General features: G+C 44.4%; 1 protein-coding gene across 3 annotated transcripts in view; it reads right to left on the bottom strand.

The window, feature by feature from the left end:
• The window catches only part of rhbdf1a (rhomboid 5 homolog 1a (Drosophila)), a 357,313-nt gene that overhangs the window by 121,486 nt on the left and 213,323 nt on the right, over positions 1 to 22,504 (bottom strand). For all 3 annotated transcript variants that reach the window (XM_068003135.1, XM_068003136.1, XM_068003137.1), the window contains 2 exons: positions 17,744 to 17,878; positions 10,718 to 10,848 (listed from right to left, as the gene is read on the bottom strand). In XM_068003135.1, the coding sequence (XP_067859236.1) occupies positions 10,718 to 10,848; positions 17,744 to 17,857 (245 nt within the window). In that variant the 5' untranslated portion in view covers positions 17,858 to 17,878. The remainder of the gene's footprint in view (positions 1 to 10,717; positions 10,849 to 17,743; positions 17,879 to 22,504) is intronic.

The following is a 22,504-nucleotide window of genomic DNA, read 5'->3' as shown; positions in this document are numbered from 1 at the left end:
CAAGGCTGATAAAAACACATCAGCGTTTGGGGTAAGAGGAGAGGATCAAAAGATAATCAAGCAATGACCTGGTTTGGACGGAATTACAAAACTGTATCAGTTCTTTTAATGAACCCAATAAAACAACCATTCTCCATTTCTTCCTCAGTTAAATTCTACTGTAGTGGGTTGACTTGTATTGTTTCCTTAGCAACATCTTGTGGCAGTGAAGCAATACACACATTAGTTGCACATGTTCTTAATATGGTTTTGGTGTATGAAGAGAAGAAGGGCGGGCTCAAGGACCTACAACTCTTCAGGTCCCAAGGCACGTACGTGAGGTCGCGGCCTTCAGGACCTGGACTGCGGCTCATCCTTCTTCTATTCGCTGAAAAAAAGGCAGGGCATGCTTAAGCAGCTCCTCGGGCTTCTGGCTGCTGACGGATCCCTTGTCACGGATCCGGAGATCGGTACCAGGGCCCGCGCTTACGGGGCTCTGTTCTCTCTGGATCCATGCAGTGAGGATGCCTGTAGAGTTTTGTGCGAGGACCTGATGAAGGTCAGCCCAGACGGCACCGAAGGGTTCAACGTTCCGCTAACCCTGGTGGAGCTGACTGGTGCCCTCTGCCAGCTCTCGAGAGGCAAAGGCCCGGGGCTGGATGGACTGACCCTGGAGTTCCATTGGGGGTTTCTGGAACGTCCTGGGGGGCGACTATGCGCACGTCCTGGGGGAAAGTCTGGCGACCAGGAAAATGCGCCTTGGGACAAGAGACGGCTCAAGCTGTGAGGCGCAGGCTCCTGCAGGATGTTTTGGGGCCTCGCACTTATGAGAAAATCCGTCCAAACGGAGGTCAGGTCAGACGAGATCGCTCCACGTGCTTGAGCCTCCTCGACGCACCGAGTGGAGTCAGGGCCGAGTGCGACTTTTAGTGCCTCGATGGCTTTGGCCGCGCACCGGACGAAGCACCGGGACATCCCTGCTGCCAATGTCTCTGGCAACATCCAGCCCACTCCTCCGCCATCCAGGACGTCCCTGACTCTGGTTACCTTGGCAGCCAGGGCCTTCCTCTTCGCCATCCACGTGATGCTGAAGCAGAATATGCGGATTCCTGAGCAGTGGTTCCCGTAGGATGGCTGCCGCCCCCGACAGGGGAAAGCTCCGGCTGGAGGCAACCGTATCCCAGACCCTGCTTAGATCCTGGTAAAAGACAGGCCGCTCCTGCAAGGATGTGTGGCCACCCAGCAACTTTTTGAACAGGAGCTGCGTGTCATAATTCAGGCCATGCAGCTGGCAGAAGAAATACACGGCCAGCGCACACCATCTCGGAGGATCCTCATATCCCCATCGTCCTACTGCCGAAGAGGGGGGATCTCCACCACCTTAAAAACTGGCACCTGGTCTCCTTCCTCAGCATGGATTACAAGTTCTTTGCCACAGCCATGTCTGCTTGCCTTGGTACTGTGCTGGCCCACATGTTCCACCCTGACTAGTCCTACACGGTCTGGGCCAGAGCATCCACGATAACATCCACCTGATCCACCATTCCCAGAGGACTGGTCTGTCGGTCGCCTTCATTTCCCATGATCAGAAGGCGGTGTTCGACAGGATGGATCACGAATACTTCTTCGGGACTCTGCGGGGCATTCAGGTTCGGATCGCATTTTGTCACCCGGATCCACCCTCTGTACGATGCCATGGAGTGTCTGATTAAGATGAACGGATCTTTGATAGTCCCCCTTCACTTTGGGAGAGGAGTGTGTCAGGAATGTCCCATGTTCGGCCAATTATACACCATATGCGTGGAGCCTCTCCTTTTGGCTTGTGCTGATGACGTGTTCCTCATGGTCACGGATCCCGTTGACTGATGGAGGATGGCCGAGTGCCAGCAAGTGTCCTCCGCGAGGATCAATTGAGACAAACGTTCTGAACTCCTGGTATGTCAGTGGCAGGTGGACTCTCTGCTGGAGATGTTCTGGCCCTTTGCCTGGAGCAACACTCACTTCCTATATCTGGGAGTCTACCTTCGCCCAGCCGAGGAAGCCTGGCCAGCGAACTGGCAAGGGCTGGAGACCAAAGTCACCGCTCGCCTATGGTGCTGAATAGGACTGCTCCAAGTGTTATCCTACAGGGGTCGAGTGCTGGTAGCCACAATGTTGTGGTACAGTTGGTCAATTTGATCCCTCCCTGAGTTTATCGCCAAGGTTCAGAGGAAGCTCATCGACTTCTTCTGGGACAAAAGGAAGCATTGGTTCTCTGCTGCGGTCTTGAGTCTCCCGCTTAAGGAGGGCGGTAAGGCGCTGGTGTGCGTCCGCACCCAGGTTTCGACCTTCCGCCTTCAGATCTTGTAGCGATACCTGTACGTTGAGGATCCTCTGTGATGGTGTGCACTGGCCGTGTATTTCTTCCGCCAGCTGCACGGCCTGAATAATGACACGCAGCTCCTGTTCAAAAAGTTGCTGGCCGGCCACACATCCTTGCAGGAGCTGCCTGTCTTTTACCAGGATCTAGGATAAGGGTTGCCGCCAGCCGGAGCTTTCCCCCGTCAGGGGCGGCTGCTCAGGAATCCGCACCTCCGCATATTCGGCTTCAGCAACACGTGGCTGGCGAATAGGAAGGCCCTGGCTGCCAAGGTAACCAGAGTCAGGGACGTCCGGGGTGGCAGAGGAGTGGGCTGGATATTGCTAGAGACATTGGCAGCACGGATGTCCTGGTGTTTCGTCCGGTGCGCGGCCAAAGCCATCGAGGCACTAAAAGTCGCACTCGGCCCTGACTCCACTCGGTGCATCGATCTCGTCTGACCTGACCTCCGTTTGGTCGGAATTTCTCATCAGTGCAAGGCCCCGAAACATCCCTCAGGAGCCTGCGCCTCACAGCTTGAGCCGTCTCTTGGAAATTCCCTCTGTGCCATTTCACTCTGCGCGGAGGGATTTCCTGTACGAGCTGCTCCTGCACATTCTCCACTGCTTCGCCCTCGTCTTCCATCTGGACCTTGCCATCCAGCGGAGGCGGGGGGACCCTAGTGGAGGGCTCTCTAGGCAGGAGTCCTCCCCTGCACCACTGGGGATCTGGGGTGGAGAGTGTTGCATGGAGCAGTACCGACCAATAGGTTTTTAACTCACTTCACGGACACTCTGGCTATCTGTGACTTTTGCGGTCTGAATGAGTCCGTGTTTCACATCTACAAGGAATGTGAAAGGTTGCAGCCCCTCCTCTAATATTTGAAGGGGCTGCTCTTCAACTTCTGGCTCCACTTCAGTCCCACGCTCCTGATCTTTGGCCACCGGTGCAGAGGGGAGCAGGCAAGTCGGAGGACCTTCACATGGGTGTGCTCCTGGGCCTGGCCAAGGTGGCCATTCACAGGTCCAGTTTGGACGCAGCCCGTGGGGGTGGTCACTCTGGCTGCCTTCCTCTCTTCCGTGGCCTTGTCCACGCCTGGGTGGCCCTGGAGAGGGAGCACGCTGTGTCCGCCGGTGCACTTAAGGCTTTCTGCGACCGGTGGGCACCGCAAGGACTGGAGTGCATAGCACCACCGCCCCCACCTCCCATTATCAGATTCTGATTTCAAAGTGTCTCTGTTGCAGTGTATGAAGTGTTTTGCTATCCTCCATTTCGCTTGGCTGCCACCTACTGTCAGATTGTGGCAATAACACGACCATGTAGCTTCGGGCAAAACAACACACAGAATCGAACGCATGCTCCCTGTTTTAGTTAATAGCACAGAAAACGTTCTACTCCATTGTTCCAAATTAGACATATTTATTAAACTAGGGTTGATCGAAGAGCAGTGGTCATCACTTTTTAAAAACTTCTATAAAGACAAGAGCCAGAGTTCATTTTTGACAATGGGATAAATAAAAATTTGATCTGGTTGTTATTTGCAACTTTCACACTAACTGGGGCTCTTTAGCCTTAAAAGGAGAGGGGACCTTATAGAGGTATACAAGATATCAAATGGTATAAATACCATAATTCTGTAGCACTACTTCAAGAAGTCATATTAGTAGACCATTGGAATATAGTCTAAAACTGGTCAATGGTCAATTTAGGACAGGTGTCAGGAAGAATCTATTCATGCAAAGAGTGATAAATACTTGGAATGGTCTTCTAGGTAGAAAAGTGGCAGTGGAAACTAAATTTATTCATGATATAGTTAGATGCTGTGATGGTGTGAATGTGAGATTTTTCTGGATGGATGAGTAAGTTGAGTCAAATAGCCTCCTTCATGTATCTATATTGTGATATCTACAGGTTTCCTATTGAACAACATCGTCCAAACATTTTTGGTGTTGGATATTTTATGGTATAATTACAAAAGAAACTGGAAACCTATGTTGAAAACAAGGAGATCATTTTATTTGCCATCTTATCAGGACTTATGGCAGCATGACTATGGATCACAACACCATGGGGTAAAAGCACATTTTGTTCAATGATGTGCAGTTAAGACATTATACAGACCTCTGTGTGCTCACTTCTTTTATTGTCCAAGAGGATGGAAACTCAGACCCAAATTTTCCAATCAACATTAAAATAATGCTGACTGGAAGTCTAAGCTACACAGTCTTTGCTACACAGTCTTTATAAAGTGATCAAATGTAAGGAGTCTTACAACACCAGGTTATAGTCCAACAGCTTTATTTGAAATCACAAGCTTTCGGAGGCTTCCTCCTTCGTCAGGTGAGTGTAGAATTCCATAAAGGTATAGCATATATAGTCAGAGAACAATGCCTGGTGATTACAGATAATCTTTCCAACTGCCCGTTATCAAAGCAATAAAAGGAGTAGAATGGTGTTCAGACAGAGAAACATTACATACAAGACTACCGAATACACAAACGGTCACAACACAAAGACAGAGAGAGAGAGAGAGAGAGAGAGAGAGAGAGAGAGAGAGAGACACACACACCCACCCGAAAGGCAGAGGAAGAGATAGAATGACCAGTTGTATTAAAAACAGATAACTTTTTTTTGCTGGTGGGGTTACATGTAGTGTGACATGAACCCAAGATCCCGGCAGCCGGGATCTTGGGTTCATGTCACGCTACATGTAACCCCACCAGCAAAAAAAAGTTATCTGTTTTTAATACAACTGGTCATTCTATCTCTTTCTCTGCCTTTCGGGTGTGTCTCTCTCTCTCTCTCTCTCTCTGTCTTTGTGTTGTGACCGTTTGTGTATTCGGTAGTCTTGTATGTAATGTTTCTGTCTGTACACCATTCTACTCCTTTGATTGCTTTGATAACGGGCAGTTGAAAAGATTATCTGTAATCACCAGGCATTGTTCTCTGACCACATATGCTATACCTTTATAGAATCCTACACTCACCTGACGAAGGAAGAAGCCTCCGAAAGCTTGTGATTTCAAATAAAGCTGTTGGACTATAACCTGGTGTTGTAAGACTCCTTACATTTGTCCACCCCAGTCCATCACCGGCATCTCCACATCATTTATAAAGTGACTATCAGTAACTAGAAAATAAGGGCAGATCAGGCAAAGGTGAATCCAAAGAGCTTCTACAAATACATAAAGGGCAAAAGGGTAACTAGGGAGAGAGTAGGGCCTCTTAAGGATCAACAAGGTCATCTATGTGCGGAACCACAAGAAATGGGTGAGATCCTGAATGAATATTTCACATCGGTATTTACGGTTGAGAAAGGCATGGATGTTAGGGAACTTGGGGAAATAAATAGTGATGTCTTGAGGAGTGTACATATTACAGAGAGGGAGGTGCTGGAAGTCTTAACGCGCATCAAGGTAGATAAATCTCCGGGACCTGATGAAATGTATACCAGGACGTTATGGGAGGTTAGGGAGGAAATTGCAGGTCCCCTAGCAGAGATATTTGAATCATCCACCGCTACAGGTGAGGTGCCTGAAGATTGGAGGGTAGCAAATGTTGTGCCTTTGTTTAAGAAGGGCGGCAGGGAAAAGCCTGGGAACTACAGACCAGTGAGCCTGACATCTGTGGTGGGTAAGTTGTTAGAGGGTATTCTGAGGGACAGGATCTACAGGCATTTGGAGAGGCAGGGACTAATTAGGAACAGTCAGCATGGTTTTGTGAGAGGAAAATCATGTCTCACGAATTTGATTGAGTTTTTTGAAGGGGTAACCAAGAAGATAGATGAGGGCTGTGCAGTAGACGTGGTCTACATGGACTTCAGCAAAGCATTTGACAAGGTACCGCATGGTAGGTTGTTACATAAGGTTAAATCTCATGGGATCCAAGGTGAGGTAGCCAATTGGATACAAAATTGGCTTGACGACAGAAGACAGAGGGTGGTTGTGGAGGGTTGTTTTTCAAACTGGATGCCTGTGTCCAGCGGTGTGCCTCAGGGATCGGTGCTGGGTCCGCTGTTATTTGTTATTTATATTAATGATTTGGATGAGAATTTAGGAGGCATGGTTAGTAAGTTTGCAGATGACACCAAGATTGGTGGCATTGTGGACAGTGAAGAAGGTTATCTGGGATTGCAACGGGATCTTGATCAATTGGGCCAGTGGGCCGATGAATGGCAGATGGAGTTTAATTTAGATAAATGTGAGGTGATGCATTTTGGTAGATCGAATCGGGCCAGGACCTACTCCGTTGATGGTAGGGCGTTGGGGAGAGTTATAGAACAAAGAGATCTAGGAGTACAGGTTCATAGCTCCTTGAAAGTGGAGTCACAGGTGGATAGGGTGGTGAAGAAGGCATTCAGCTTGCTTGGTTTCATTGGTCAGAACATTGAATGCAGGAGTTGGGATGTCTTGTTGAAGTTGTACAGGGCATTGGTGAGGCCACACTTGGAGTACTGTGTACAGTTCTGGTCACCCTATTATAGAAAGGATATTATTAAACTAGAAAGAGTGCAGGAAAGATTTACTAGGATGCTACCGGGACTTGATGGTTTGACTTACAGGGAGAGGTTAGACAGACTGGGACTTTTTTCCCTGGAGAGTAGGAGGTTAAGGGGTGATCTTATAGAAGTCTATAAAATAATGAGGGGCATAGATAAGGTAGATAGTCAAAATCTTTTCCCAAAGGTAGGGGAGTCTATAACGAGGGGGCATAGATTTAAGGTGAGAGGGGAGAGATACAAAAGGGTCCAGAGGGGCAATTTTTTCACTCAAAGGGTGGTGAGTGTCTGGAACGAGCTGCCAGAGGCAGTAGTAGAGGCGGGTACAATTTTGTCTTTTAAAAAGCATTTGGACAGTTACATGGGTAAGATGGGTATAGAGGGATATGGGCCAAGTGCAGGCAATTGGGACTAGCTTAGTGGTATAAACTGGGCGACATGGACATGTTGGGCCGAAGGGCCTGTTTCCATGTTGTAACTTCTATGATTCTATGATTCTATGATTCTATGAAGACAGACATCACTCAATACTCCTACCCAGTTGGAGGGAACAGGGACATTCTTCCCTCCCATCACATTTTGAAGACATGCGGCATCACAGAAGTTACAAAAATCACAATAGTTAAAAGATATGGGCTCAATTTGTTCCCATCCTCCACTGTTACATGGCATGGAATTTTTGTTTTGCCAGCTGCAACAGGGATATGTTGTAGGTAACTAACATTAACACCATACATTGCAATGTTTGCACGATCTATCAGTGACCCAGGCAGAGCACAGTTCCACATCTCAGTGGTCAGATCTTAAAACTATCATTTTCACGAACGCACAGGTGAGTTGTTTTTATACATCTCTCCATTTGAAATGTTTTTGTATTATGCTAAAACTCCTTAAATTTCAAACAATCCTGTTAACCAATAACATTGCACAATAGCAATTAAGAGACAACCTCAGGTAGCTCACAACCAAAGTTGAACCAAAATTTCCTTTAATTTGATAGGTGATATTTTTTTACTTTTGTGTAGTGCTGTACAATTCAGTGGATTTTAAAGCAGAATACTTTCTTGTGTTGAACAAAAACTAAACCAGGATAATTTAACACTGATGTTAGAAAAAGGCCCTCTTTTAGTGTACCTGACCTCATAGAATCATAGAATGGTCATTGAAGGGCCCATCGAGCCCATGCCGGCTCTTTGCAAGAGCAATCCAGTTAGTCCTATTCCCCCGCTCTTTCCCCATAGCCATGTAAATTTTTTCCCTTCAAGTATTTATCCAATTCCTTTTTGAAAGCCAAGATTGAATTTGCTTCCACCAACCTTTCAGGCAGCGCATTGCAGATCATAACTACTTGCTGCGTAATAAAAATTTTCCTCATGTCGCCTTTGGTTCTTTTGCCAATCACCTTAAATCTGTGTCCTCTGGTTCTCGACCCTTCGGCCAATGGGAACAGTTTCTCTTTATTTACTTTCTCTAAACCCTCCATGATTTTGAACACCTCTATCAAATCTCCTCTTAACTTCTCTGCTTTAAGGAAAAAAGCCCCAGCTTCTCCAGTGTATTCACGTAACTGAAGTCCCTCATCCCTGGAACCATTCTAGAAAATCTTTTCTGCACTCTCTCTAAGGCCTTCACATCCTTCCTAAAGTGCGGTGCCCAGAATTGGACACAATACTCCAGTTGTGGCCGAACCAGTGTTTTATAAAGGTTCAACATGACTTCCTTGCTTTTGTACTCTATGTCTCTATTTATAAAGCCCAGGAACCTGTATGCTTTTTTAACCACTTTCTCAACCTGTCCTGTCACCTTCAAAGGTTTGTGCACATATACCCCCAGGTCTCTGTTCCTGAACCTCCTTTAGAATTGCACCATTTTGTTTATATTGTCTTTCCTCATTCTTCCTGCCAAAATGTACTTTGCAATTCTCTGCGTTAAATTTCATCTGCCATGTGTCTGCCCATTCCACCAACCTGCCTATGTCCCCTTGAAGTCTATCACTATCCTCCTCACAGTTTACTACTTCCAAGATTTGTGTCATCTGCAAATTTTGAAATTGTGCCAAGTACATCCAAGTCCAAGTCATTACTATAAATCAAAAAAAGCAATGGTCCTAGTACCAACCCCTGGGGAACACCACTGTATACCTTCCTCCAGTCTAAAAAACAATCATTCACCACTACTCTCTGTTTCCTGTCACCTAGCCAATTTCATATCCATGCTGCCACTGCCCCTTTTATTCCATGGGCTTCAGTTTTGCTGACAAGCCTATTATGTGGCACTTTATCAGACACCTTTTGAAAGTCCCTATAGACGACATCAATCGCATCGCTCTCATCAACTCTCTCTGTTACCGCATGAAAAAACTCCATCAAGTTAGTTAAACATGATTTGCCTTTAACAAATCCGTGCCGGCTTTCTCTTATTAATCCACACTTGTCTAAGTGACTATTAATTTTGTCCTGGATTATTGTTTCTAAAAGTTTCCCCACCACCGAGGTTAAACTGACTGGCGTGTACTTGCCGCGTTTATCCTTACACCTTTTTTTGAACAAGGGTGTAACATTTGTAATTCTCCAGTCCTACATTGAAAGTGCCACTAGTTATTATATAAGTCTTGCTTCTGCCAGTGTTTCACTTCTCCTGCCACAAGGACTCTTTCATTGTAGAATAAATCCATCATTCACTTCTTTCAATTGGAAAAGAAAATGCAAAGAACTTATTAAATGCTCAGAGTACTAATGTAGGGACTCAAGAAGGATGTGTTAAAATAGAGCACACTATACACTTAACAAGTGGAGAAGTCAATTCTAAAATAAGAAAAAGTACTTCAGCTCACAGAGATTTTTAATTTCCGCCATTTCCTGAAGACACTGATGGGATTCTGCCCCATGGTTGAGTAGTCAGCAAACACTCAAGGACTAAGTTCACATAGAGAATAGCCATTTGAGTGAGGTATCAGAGGGCTGCTGCTGATTGTGAAACCAGAGCCCAGTATCAGCACCTTCAGGAGATGAAGGGAGAAAATTGAGGGGAATACTAGAGGCTCCACAAAGATCTGTTCTAGTCAGCTGCACAAGTAAGAGTGTTCATGAATGCAGAGCTGATCTAGCCTGTGGGCTTGGCTCATTTCATTTTAGAAGAACATCTAGAATTATCTTGTACAGAAAAAATTTATCCAGACAGCAACATTAAATGTTAGTCTATAGATTACACATTCTGATTATTTGGTCAGCCGCCACTAATCTCCAATAAGGAAATTAAAGAGGCAGCTTGGTACAAGATGGAGATAGACTGGTCTATCTGGAGCACCTGTCCTAATTGAGTTGGATGGCCTGAGCAGCCTTTCTCTCATTCCCTCTCACACATTATTATAATAGGCACTGAATGCAAAGAATGCTCTTCAGAAACAATCACAATCTGAATGCTAAGAGTGTTACAGCTATTGAACAAGCTCCACCAGCTTCCAGTCAGGCTTGTGCTAATTAAAGCATTTTAATTAAAGCAGTTTAATCAACACTTTGTTTCCTTAATCCAGCATAGAATCTGATGGAGACATCATTAGAGTCACAACGTGCTAATTAAGAAAATAGTAATGATCACATATAAATTTCCAGTGTGATATAAACAGTACGGAAAATAACCAGCCCACCTTATTTTGGGAGCAAGTGCAATAATATATAAGAGCAGCTGAGTGTTTGGAGCCTCTTTTTGCAGTGATCAGCTTGTGACAGCAGTCTGCCTGAAGGAGACTATCTTCATTCTAAACCTGTATTATCCCACAAGCACAAGTATTCTCAGCATTATAAGCTCCTATCCTATACCAGTCAGAGGCAGAATGGTCAAGAAGCTTTACCCTTGCTAAACAACAAGAAAGTAATTTTCAAACATTTCCAAAAGACACTTACCTTTTGATGGTCTGGGTTATTGAGGTCTGTCTCTGAAACGTAGGCCGTCTTTGTTCATTTGGTGGAGATGGTACTCTTGTATTTTCAGGTGGCATGCTGACACTCCGCACAAATGTTTGACGTCTTAAAGGCTGTCCATAAAATGAGGCAAAAGGAAAGTTATTTTCATCTAAAAGAGTTTAGTTAGCTTTAAATTCACAAGCTGTATCCATAATCAGATTAGTCAGATTGCTGCTAGCCATCCTCACCTCCTCTGCCCAGATTTATAGTCTGATGCTGTTATAGTTCCAGCTTATCCAATTAACAATGTTGAAGTGTTTCATTCCTGTATCCTTCAAGATTATAACTGGTTAATGTTGACATCCGTTTTGGCAGAGATCCAATGGTCTCCAGTAAAAGTGGAAACTTGTATCAAAAAAAGTTACTACCCCCTCCCATCCTTTACCTCTCTCCTTCCCATTTTGGTTGTCCCATCGCATATACCATTCCCCCATTGATATTTCAGCCAAGTGGCCTGCTCGCCCTCTTTTGCCAATACCACTTTTGGGTAAGCCGTCAGGAGTTGTGAAAAATACAGTTCAAGGAGACATGATTGGTTGTTTTCCCTCTGAGTAGGCAGTGCCAGGACTCAGCTCTGTGCTTCTTCTCCTGGTAGCATGACCTAGGTTGTGAATTTGGTGCAGAGGTCATTGCAAGCACAGAAAGCATCCTATAATTCTCTTCATTTTAACTGAAATACAACTGTCAACAATGAAAACTTTTGCAACAAATCAGAAGATTTTATTTAATTTTATCAGTAAAGTTATAACCTGCAAACCTTCGATATAAGCTCCAGGTGAAGTGGGGTTCAGAAACTTTGGGCATGGTTTTAAATAGGAAAAATGGGTGGGTTGGGGGCAGGAGGGCAGTAAAAATCTAAAACCCGCCTCCATCCCACCTACTTCCTGTTTTCACGGAGGCGGGACGAGAGATTGGCGACCAACCCGCTCTCAGGAGATGGGTCGGTCAGTAAAAGCTTTCAAGGAGGCTGTAGGACTCCATTTTGACAGATTTTTGTATTTAACCCCGGGGGGGGGGGCAGGATTCCTGGGCCTTCTCCTTTACGACAGGAGACGAGGCCAGAAGGCCCAAAACTGCAGATAAGTGCCTTTATAGCACAACTTGTGGGCCCGGAGGAGCAGGAGTGCTTCTTCCGGGCCCAAAAAGCCTACCTGCAGCGACACCCCCCCCCCACCGACCACAATCTCCAATGCGCGCCCCCCCCATGATTTCCGAACCCCCCCCTCCATGATCTCCCATCCACCCCTTCCCACAATTTCCAACCCCTGCGATGACCAACCCAATCACTGAGCCTCCTGGCCCCCAATGACCAAGCCCCCAGTGACCGAGCCCCTATTTAAGAATTGGTTAAGAATTGGATAAGATGGCAGGGTTGATATCCTGGAAGGATAAAATCAAGTGGGCCAAGGTGATTTCTTCATCTAAACTTATCTTATGACGTTAAAAACATGAAAAAATAAATAGAAAGTAATGGGCTTGTTAGGCCTAATGACCTTTTACTGGGCATTCTTATTTTATAATGTAGAAGGCAACTTTGTTATGACTTTAACAAATGCAGGGGCAAGGAAAAGTTATTCAGCTCATTCTGTGCTGCTTTCGGGGCCAGATCTGATTATGTTTCATCCTTTTCATATGCCAAACCCAGAATTCTTTGCTGAAGTAGATATTGATCCAATTCCTTTTGAGCACTCAATCACTATAAATTGCAGCAATGGCAGTTTACCCTATAAGTCAATGATCCCTATCATGAAGAGGCTATGTCTTAAATTGAGCTCCTAAATTCTTTATAATCACATCCCAATTCTCGTGTTCTGGATTTTCACAAAGCACCTCCACATCCATGTTAAGATTTGAGTTCGTTTTTTTTTAAAAGCATCCATTTTTTTCAGATATGGGTTTTGAAATAAAACGATGTAAAGAAACTGAATGTTGACATTTTCAAACCACAAGCAAACTTTTTTTTATACTTGCAGCCATTTTGATTGTTGTTCTAACAACTTTACACAGCACTGAATAAGAATCCGTACGATTAGACTTTGGATATGAATACAAATAGTTCAGAAAGTGTGCGTCGTATTACACAATATTCTAAAATATAGGGGTGAAATAAAACTCTCAAAGCGTGAAATGGGCTGATAGGGAATTGGCAGTCCGTTACACCAGGCCTAATTTTCTTTTCCATTGACTTGAAATTGACTGTCGAGTCGTTATCAGCCCGTTTTGCACGACCAATATTGACCATTTTCACCCCCATATATTAGAATATTGTGTAATACGACACACACTTTCCAAATTATTTGTATTCATATCAAAAGTCTAATCATATGAATTTTTCATTCAGTGCTATTCACCCATATGTATCTGTTGAAAACTAAAGCACAGTAGTGAGACCTTCCACCCTAAACTTAATACAGGAGCTGTGAAACTTCAACTCAATTCACTATGAAAAGTTTCTAAAACCCCTAACTCAGAACAAAGCATTTTCACTGTCATTGCCTGTTGACACATTATTTGATCCCATGAGCCTCCAAACTATTTCTTCTGGCAGGTCACTGTGTGAATATATAAAGAGCGGCTTTGAGCTGCTTGTAAATCGAAAGATCTGGTTTCAAAAACTCTGTTGTGTTTTAGTTTGTGAAACCCCAGTCACGTTGACCTCAGGCAGGCATTACAAAGGGGCAGGAAAACACAAATACGAACTTTGGCAGAGAAAGGTTCCAGTTTCTTTCTTTTTCCATCTTAGTTGACAGGCATCTCCATGGTCAACCTGTCAGGGAGCACTGGAGACCTGTACCAAGGAGCACCCCCTCCCACCACTTCCCCTCTCCCTCCTCCCCCCACCCCCCCCCAAATGCCTTTCCTTCATTTCTTCAAAAAAATTGAGCACCTGCTGGTGAAACTTTCCTTGGACGGGACTGTGGGTATAAAGTTCAGACTAGATGAAGATTTGAACCCCAGTCTCTTGCTATCCACCCAGATTTTAAAACAGTTTTCAGTATGAACAGCAGTTGCTGCCAAGCATTTTTAGAATTATTTCCACTCCTGCTCCTCCTGGCCCACAAGGAAATGAAAAAAAACCTCTCTTAAAAACGTACTTTGCTGGGCCCCTTCTGGCCCTGGCCGCTGTTCCCGGCAGGTGTGGCCTGGCGGGGAAAGCCACTACAGTATATTTAAAGAGGACCCAGCCAGCATCTAGCGGGTGTCCTTGTCGCCTGCAATTTAAAATGGCAGTCGGCCAGATCGGGGCATGAGAGGAGAATGAGCCCAAGTGGATAGCTTTTTCAGAGAGCTAGCAGGAGCACAGTGGGATGAATGGCCTCCTTCTGTGCTGTAAAATTCTTTTATTCTATGAAAATAGGAGTCAGGTAATTCTAGTCAATCCCACTGGGTGTTTGGAGCTGGCACTAAAGTGGTGGTGTGGTTGGCAGGAGAGGGGGTGGTGAGTGAGGAAGTTACGCTGTGACTAAGAGCATGGACCAGTACAATCCTGTAACACCTGTGTTACTGTAATCAATAAGCATCTGTTTCACATAGTAATTAAAATAAAACAAGTTCTATCAACACTTCAACATGTGTGGACAGGAAGCATTTCCATTATTCTTAATTTTGGAAAGATGTGTAATATGAGCAAATAGATATAAACAGAGCATCAGCTTTATTACTCATAACTCTCTAATTCACTACAAATAAACTCTTCAGATAAAAAAAATAAGCTGCTGCATCACAAGGTTTTTCTTAAATCACACAATTGATTGTTCACTCACTCACACAGACATTCTTTATTAAATATCCTGCAGCCATTCAAAGTAGAACTTGTTACATGTGTAAGGACTATACACAGTCATGGCCTTCAATCTACAGGACGTTAAGAGATCAATTTTCACAAAACTGGCCAGCTAATTCCCAGCAGTAAGAGCCTTAAGGGATGGACGCAACATAACACACACACACACACACAAAAAAAAAATGTTACAGCTATAAATAGTAACGTTGTTTCATTACAATTCTAATCTTCTGTTACTTCGCACTCTTTTGATTTTATATTAAACTATTCATGACCTGGATTTCGCCTATGTTTCATCCCTCATTATAAATCCATGGCTGTGTGTAATTCGCTATTGTAGTTCTGGATATTATCCTTGGGATAAGTGCTGTATGTGTGAATGGAATAGTTCTCTGTCCTCCCATAGCAAATCAAGGACAGGCACTGCCATCTCAAGTAATTAGATAAATGACCTGCATCTCTTGTGGTGGAACTGGAAACCCTGCTTGATCTATAGTCATAAAAACAGATGTGCAGTACAAGGTCATTGTTTTGCAGGGAAAGCTATCCCAAAAACCAGTTACCTTATACTAGACTAGGACAGGAAATCAATCTAGTACCAACAATCAGAACAAAAACCCACACAGAAAGTTCTACATTTTTGAATGAGGACAAAAATTCTTATATTGTTAATATCATAAAATAAATAACAGTTAATCCAAAATCAGGTTCTAATATAGTATTGTGTGATGCATTCACTCACACGCAGTCCTTTTCTCACAGTGACCATGTTTTTCATCAAAAATATAAGGGGCGATTTTGTGCTGGTTGAGAGCTCTGGATGGGAAATCTCCTCTACAGTATTTCCCAAGATTACACTGCATAGAATTTACAGCACAGAAACAGGCCATTCTCTGCTCCAAATCCAGCAGCACTACTACCCTCTCATACAAATACTTACTTGGCAGTTATGGAACATTATATTGTGCAGGTGTTGCTGATGATCTCCGAGACATCTGGCACACCCAACAACCACAATCTATTCAATTCTTGTGTTCCTATCCAAATATGTGTAACCTGGAGACTCAATATTAAAATTACTCCCCTGTTTAAAGGGGTATATCACTATAGGAGGCATGGCAGGAGGAAGTACTTTCAATGTAAGTTATTTCCTTCTTTAGCGTTCATTAACAACACATATTTATTCTCCTACCTGTTAGGAAATGTGTACAACTATTTTTACTGTTTACCAGAACCTGTCATTTTAGATTTCCTTCAAGAAGGGGGATTGCTTTGTCATAATGGGTGGAACTCAATACAGAAGCAGGATTGACATCCTTCACGGCCCTGAATTCTAATGCCGTAACTCCAAAACATGCAGGTCTAGAAAGAACAGCTGTCCTTGTTCCTGCTGTGTGAGCAGCTTACCAACAAACCAGCTGCCTCGATGGTTAAGTGCATCTCTTCCGATTAGGTGGCCAGAAAAGATGGGTCTCGAGAATACCCTCAGCAATTGATACAAATGTAAAGGGAATGTACTCTGAGTGGCGGGATGTGATCAGTGGTGTTCCGCAGGGATTTGTACTGGGCCCTCAGCTTTTCACTATATATATCAATAACTTGGATGAAAGAATAGAGAGTCAAATATCCAAGTTTGCAGATGACACTAAGTTAGGAGGCACAGTAGGGTGTTCAGATGGGATCAGGAAGTTACAACTGCATTGGAATTTTGCCTATATTGGGATAGAAAGACTTTACATTCCACCTACAATAATATCCACCTTAAAGCTTTAATCTTCTTTGTTTCCGCACACCAGAAGCTGACTTGCAGTAAAAGATAACAGAGACAAGTATAAACTGCACCAGTCTTAAGCTAATAAGTTTATAGCACGAGTTGGAGGAAGTAACTGGATTTCTTTCTTTACAGTGTAGTCTGAAACTCCCTCACATTTAACAGAATGACATAACTTATTAACTCAGGATTCTTTTCATTAAGTCCCAGCATGCCCATCTGTGAGAACAAGTCAACGTCTGTCACCAATAACTTCATTAAAAAGTTGCATCATTCCACAATGTTTTTCATGAAAAATATAAGGGGAGATTTTGTGCTGGTTGAGTGCTCTGGATGGGAAATCTCCCCTACAGTATTTCCCAAAATTACATTGCATAGAATTTACAGCACAGAAACAGACCATTCGGCCAAACTGGTCCATGCCGGTGTTTATGCTCCACACGAGCCTCCTCCCACCGTAATTCATCTAATCCTACCAGTATACCCTTCTATTCCTTTCTCCCTCATGTACTTATCTAGCTGCCCCTTAAATGCATCTATGCTATTCGCCTCAACAACTCCATCTGGTAGCAAGTTCCACATTCTTACCACTCTTTGGGCAAAGAATTTTCTCCTGAATTCCCTATTGGATTTATTAGTAACTATCTTATATTTATGATCTCTAGTTTTGGACTCCCCCACAAGTGGAAACTTTTATTTTCCAAGGAACATAAGAACAGAAATAGGAGCAGGAGTAAGCCAATCGGCCCCTCGAGCCTGCTCCGCCATTCAATAAGATCATGGCTGATCTGATCCTAACCTCAAATCTAAATTCATGTCCAATTTCCTGCCCGCTCCCCGTAACCCCTAATTCCCTTTACTTCTAGGAAGTTTTAAATTTATTTAATGATGTAGCTTCCACAGCTTCCTGGGGCAGCAAATTCCACAGACCCACCACCCTCTGAGTGAAGAAGTTTCTCCTCATCTCAGTTTTGAAGAGCAGCCCCTTATTCTAAGATTATGCCCCCTAGTTCTAGTTTCACCCATCCTTGGGAACATCCTTACCGCATCCACCCGATCAAGCCCCTTCACAATCTTATATGTTTCAATAAGATCGCCTCTCATTCTTCTGAACTCCAATGAGTAGAGTCCCAATCTACTCAACCTCTCCTCATATGTCCACCCCCTCATCCCCGGGATTAACCGAGTGAACCTTCTTTGTACTGCCTCGAGAGCAAGTATGTCTTTTCTTAAGTATGGAGACCAAAACTGTATGCAGTATTCCAGGTGCGGTCTCACCAATACCTTATATAACTGCAGCAATACCTCCCTGTTTTTATATTCTATCCCCCTAGCAATGGAGTATGTGGTCTTCTTATTCCTCCTACCAAAATATATATAAAGATACATAAAATAACTCTGCCTGTCATACCGGAATAAAGGTAGGCTCCTCCACTGGGGGCTGATTGGCAGGGATTTCCAACTTGAGCCAAGGTGGCTTTTTCCTTTGTAAGCTGCTTGTACTATCTCGACGTTCATCAGACATCTTTGCAGTTTAAGTTGAGATCTGTTAGAGAAAAAGGAAACATGATTTTATTCATTTCTCAGCATCTCAGGTTCAGATGTCAGCAGAAGGCAGCCAAACTTCTCCACCATATATAGTTGGATCAACATAGGCAAGTGCATGGGGACTGAAGACTTCACCAAAGTGAACAGAAATTCAAAGTTAATAACTATTTTCTATTTTTCCTATCGATTAGCTAAATTAATTCACTCTAGTTAACGGAGAGCCTCTCCGCTCCTCTATTGCACTTTGCTCTTCACCACCAATTTTTCCCCATTTCCTGCTGATGGCACAGATTCATGCAGGGATACAGGTCTATAACCAACGGCCTGCCATCATCTTGTGAGAGAACCCATAAATTCAAATTTAGCAGGGCAGTTGTCATAAGCCCGCTCCTCTCCTCACTTGAGATATCCATAACACACACACACAGCAGTGCCCAATCAGGGAAGTCCTCGAATACACATCTGCACATCTGTTTTGTATTCCAGTCTACTTATGTTAATTTAAAGTCACATTTAGCACTAAAAAAAATTGAATTATCCAGTAATTCAAATTAAGCAATTGAATTAAAACTGCACGGAGCTTTTTGGTGCTAAATAACATCTAATTATCCAGTAATTTGAATTAAGTGACTTCCAGTTAACAAGGGTACAGTGCTTTATACAGCTGTATAGTTTTACTTGTCACAAGATTTCTGTTTCAATAACTAAATTAAATGTAAAAGCATGCAGGAATGGTTTTATATTTAATGCAGGAATATATCATATATTGCACAATGTCACCTCCACCACTTCCTTGTATTCCTCACCACCCACACCACCATATCCTCTTTCCAATCCTTGGAATCCTGCACCCACCCTTGGAAAAAACTTTCCCCAAATCACTTGCTACTTCACTTTCAAACTCACAACTTCCTGGCCTTCGCCTTCCATTCACCATGATACTTCTACATCTGTTGATCTGTTAAGCCACTCCCTCTTTGTTCAACCTCCACCTTTGTGCCTGAGACCCACAGTAATACCGCCCATTCTGGTCGTTTCCTCTCTATTCCACTTAGTATCTTACATGTCTTTACAACATCCCCTCTGAGTCACCTCCACTCAAGGCTGAAAAGTCCAAAGCCCCGATTTTAACTTTGGGGCAGAAAGGCGGGAAGCCCCCACAGACAGCCGAGCGCGAGGCCCAGGCCACTTTAAATCCCAGGCCTAATTTACATTTCTCTGCACTGTCTGCCATCCGAAGACAGCGGGAATGACCTATGAGCTGGCAGGCAAGAATGTGAAATTGGATGGGAAGCAATGTAACAACCAATAATAAGGATCAGATGGACGGTTTTTCTCTGCACCACTGTCAGGCCCAGTGGGGATCATTTTCAACTTCAGCAGGGGGTGTAAACTGGAGGGTGGATGGAAAGGGAAATCAGTCGAGGTGTATAATGGGTGGGGTGGATAGCGGGTGGGGTGTATAATGGGTGGGCCGATGTGCTAACGCCAGTTTTCTGCTCCCACCAAAGTTGAAAATTACCCCCAGTGTCTTGGTGAATAGAACTGAACATAGTACACAAATGAAAAGCAGTTTGAAGCTGTTCACATTTGCAGAAATTTTCCAATATAATTAAAAATCTTCAAGAATTACATAGAATTTACAGCACAGAAACAGACGATTCGCTCAACTGGTCTATGCCAGTCTTTTTATGCTCCACACAAGCTTCCTCCCACCCTACTTCATCTAGCCCTATCAGCAGATCAGAGAGAAAACTGGCAGTTTTTGACAAGTAAATCTAATTTTGTAGCAGTAGGTAATCATTGCACTGACTACACCCTTTTCATTATTTTTAACAGACTAGCGCCTGGAATTTCTGTGGAAGTTTTCCCGATCTACTGCTTTAACCTCAGCACATCCCCCGGAGACGCAATGTAAATGGTTAAAATCAGCTGTCTATATCATTTCTCCGGGAATGCCACTGATTTTCTACCAAAGTTATGGCAGGAGATCGAGAGAACGCCATGGAAATTCTCCCCACAGATATTCTAAAACTCTAGTTTTATAAATAGCCAAACTGCACTTCTGAGCACCCAAAATGAATGAAATCTGTTTTACGTGTGAACTCCCTTCAGTTCTGTGCTGTGCTTCTGCTATTTACTTGATGAGCAGCCCCACTTTTTCCAATTGACTTTCCACTTTGACAACTGCAGTGACCTTTATTTCCCAAGTTTAGTTTCATGTTTTCTTTCATTAAGAATTTTTTTTTAAATTTCAGCTCTTTTTACATGGGACCATTCAGAATTTTGAATTGGAGCCACCAACTATACACTGCCTGATGGGGCAGTGCTCCACTTGTTGGAAACAGAAATAATGTATTTGGCTAATATACTGCACTTTTCCGCCCACATGTCCCAAGAGAAATGATGGTACAGTAGCCAAATACCACAATGTTTATATAAATGTTGTCACCACAGCCTCCAGAGATCACAGTATGAAAAATAAGAACATTCAACCGTGGGAAGGCTGGAGAGGCCTTGGGGGAAATCATTAGCTCAACCTCCGTTAACCCTTTAAGGATTGCAGGTGCATTTCTGTGCCATACTGAAAGCTGGAGATGAGTCAAAAGCCTTGGAATAGCATTACAATTTAGTTCAGTCTGATCTGAGCCACTGGCTCTGATTTTAACTGCCCCAGCCTGGCTGAAACCAGGCCGGGGGGTGAGGGGGGAGCAATTAAAATGAGGACAGTCACTTACCCTCTCTGACTCCACTATCTTTCCTGATCTTAACTTGTCTTTTGAGCAGGTGACTGGAATGTAGCAGGGTCCTTCTTTAAATATGCAGATCGGGACTGAAGATGTTATCGGGATCCGATCTGTAATGTTAGTCAGAGGCCTGAGCGCGGAAGCAGTGATGGCTTCCCCATCAGGCCAAACTTGCCTGGAGGTGGATCGTGAGCATGAAGAGGCTGAACAGGTAAGTTTGGCAAATTTAATTTTAAGTTTCCTGTGGGCCAGGAGTAGTAGGTATGCACCTCCAGGTCTCACAAGGAAGCCTTGGTCCTCCCTTGCCCCGGACTCCCCCACACTGCCCCTGATCACCATCACATACCCATCCCCCCCAAATGACGGTCAGGGACCGTTTCTGCTGTCCGAACTCCCGTTACCACCTGCCGGCCAGGCGGTGGATCTGGCAGGGTTAAGGTGGGACTCTGGAACATTTATGCAAATAAGGTCCTGCCAGTCCATGTACCCGCTTCAGGCTCACGTGCACTGTACCCACTCCCCCACTTTAAAATCAGAGCCACTGAGTCTAATACTAGCTTAACTCAATGAAAATGGCCTGATCCTTCCCCTCCTTCATTTCATGAAAAATAAATATTTCTTCCTCTTCAAAAAAAATGACTGTTTTTAAATTAATAGAGCTGCAGAACACATTCTTATTTTTCTAGAAAGGTCACAAATTTTAATCTCGTATTATTTCTCGACGTAGTGCAGATTTACGACTGCTATTCATAGAGAATGGACCAAACTGGTCTGGAATTTTGATTCTCATGTACACAGCAAATAAATGGCCGACATCCTGGAATGATTTTATTTATTCCTTCATGGGATGCGGGCGTCGCTGGCGAGGCCGGCATTTATTGCCCATCCCTAATTGCCCTTGAGAAGGTGGTGGTGAGCCGCCTTCTTGAACCGCTGCAGTCCGAGTGGTGACGGTTCTCCCACAGTGCTGTTAGGAAGGGAGTTCCAGGATTTTGACCCAGCGACGATGAAGGAACGGCGATATATTTCCAAGTCAGGATGGTGTGTGACTTGGAGGGGAACGTGCAGGTGGTGGTGTTCCCATGTGCCTGCAGCTCTTGTCCTTCTAGGTGGTAGAGGTCGTGGGTTTGGGAGGTGCTGTCGAAGAAGCCTTGGCGAGTTGCTGGAGTGCATCCTGTGGATGGTACACACTGCAGCCACTATGCACCGGTGGTGAAGGGAGTGAATGTTTAGGGTGGTGGATGGAGTGCCAATCAAGCGGGTTGCTTTATCTTGGATGGTGTCGAGCTTCTTGAGTGTTGTTGCAGCTGCACTCATCCAAGCAAGTGGAGAGTATTCCATCACACTCCTGACTTGTGCCTTGTAGATGGTGGAAAGGCTTTGGGGAGTCAGGAGGTGAGTCACTCACCGCAGAATACCCAGCCTCTGACCTGCTCTCGTAGCCACAGTATTTATATGGCTGGTCCAGTTAAGTTTTTGGTCAATGGTGACCCCCAGGATGTTGATGGTGGGGGATTCGGTGATGGTAATGCCGTTGAATGTCAAGGGGAGGTGGTTAGACTCTCTCTTGTTGGAGATGGTCATTGCCTGGCACTTATCTGGCGCAAATGTTACTTGCCACTTATGAGCCCAAGCCTGGATGTTGTCCAGGTCTTGCTGCATGCGGGCTCGGACTTCTTCATTATTTGAGGGGTTGCGAGTGGAACTGCACACTGTGCAATCATCAGCGAACATCCCCATTTCTGACCTTATAATGGAGGGAAGGTCATTGATGAAGCAGCTGAAGATGATTGGGCCAAGGACACTGCCCTGAGGAACTCCTGCAGCAATGTCCTGGGGCTGAGATGATTGGCCTCCAACAACCACTACCATCTTCC

The sequence above is a fragment of the Heptranchias perlo genome, chromosome 22 (genome assembly GCF_035084215.1).
Source record: "Heptranchias perlo isolate sHepPer1 chromosome 22, sHepPer1.hap1, whole genome shotgun sequence".
Lineage (NCBI taxonomy): Eukaryota > Metazoa > Chordata > Chondrichthyes > Hexanchiformes > Hexanchidae > Heptranchias > Heptranchias perlo.
This window is presented reverse-complemented; position numbering and strand designations above follow the sequence as displayed.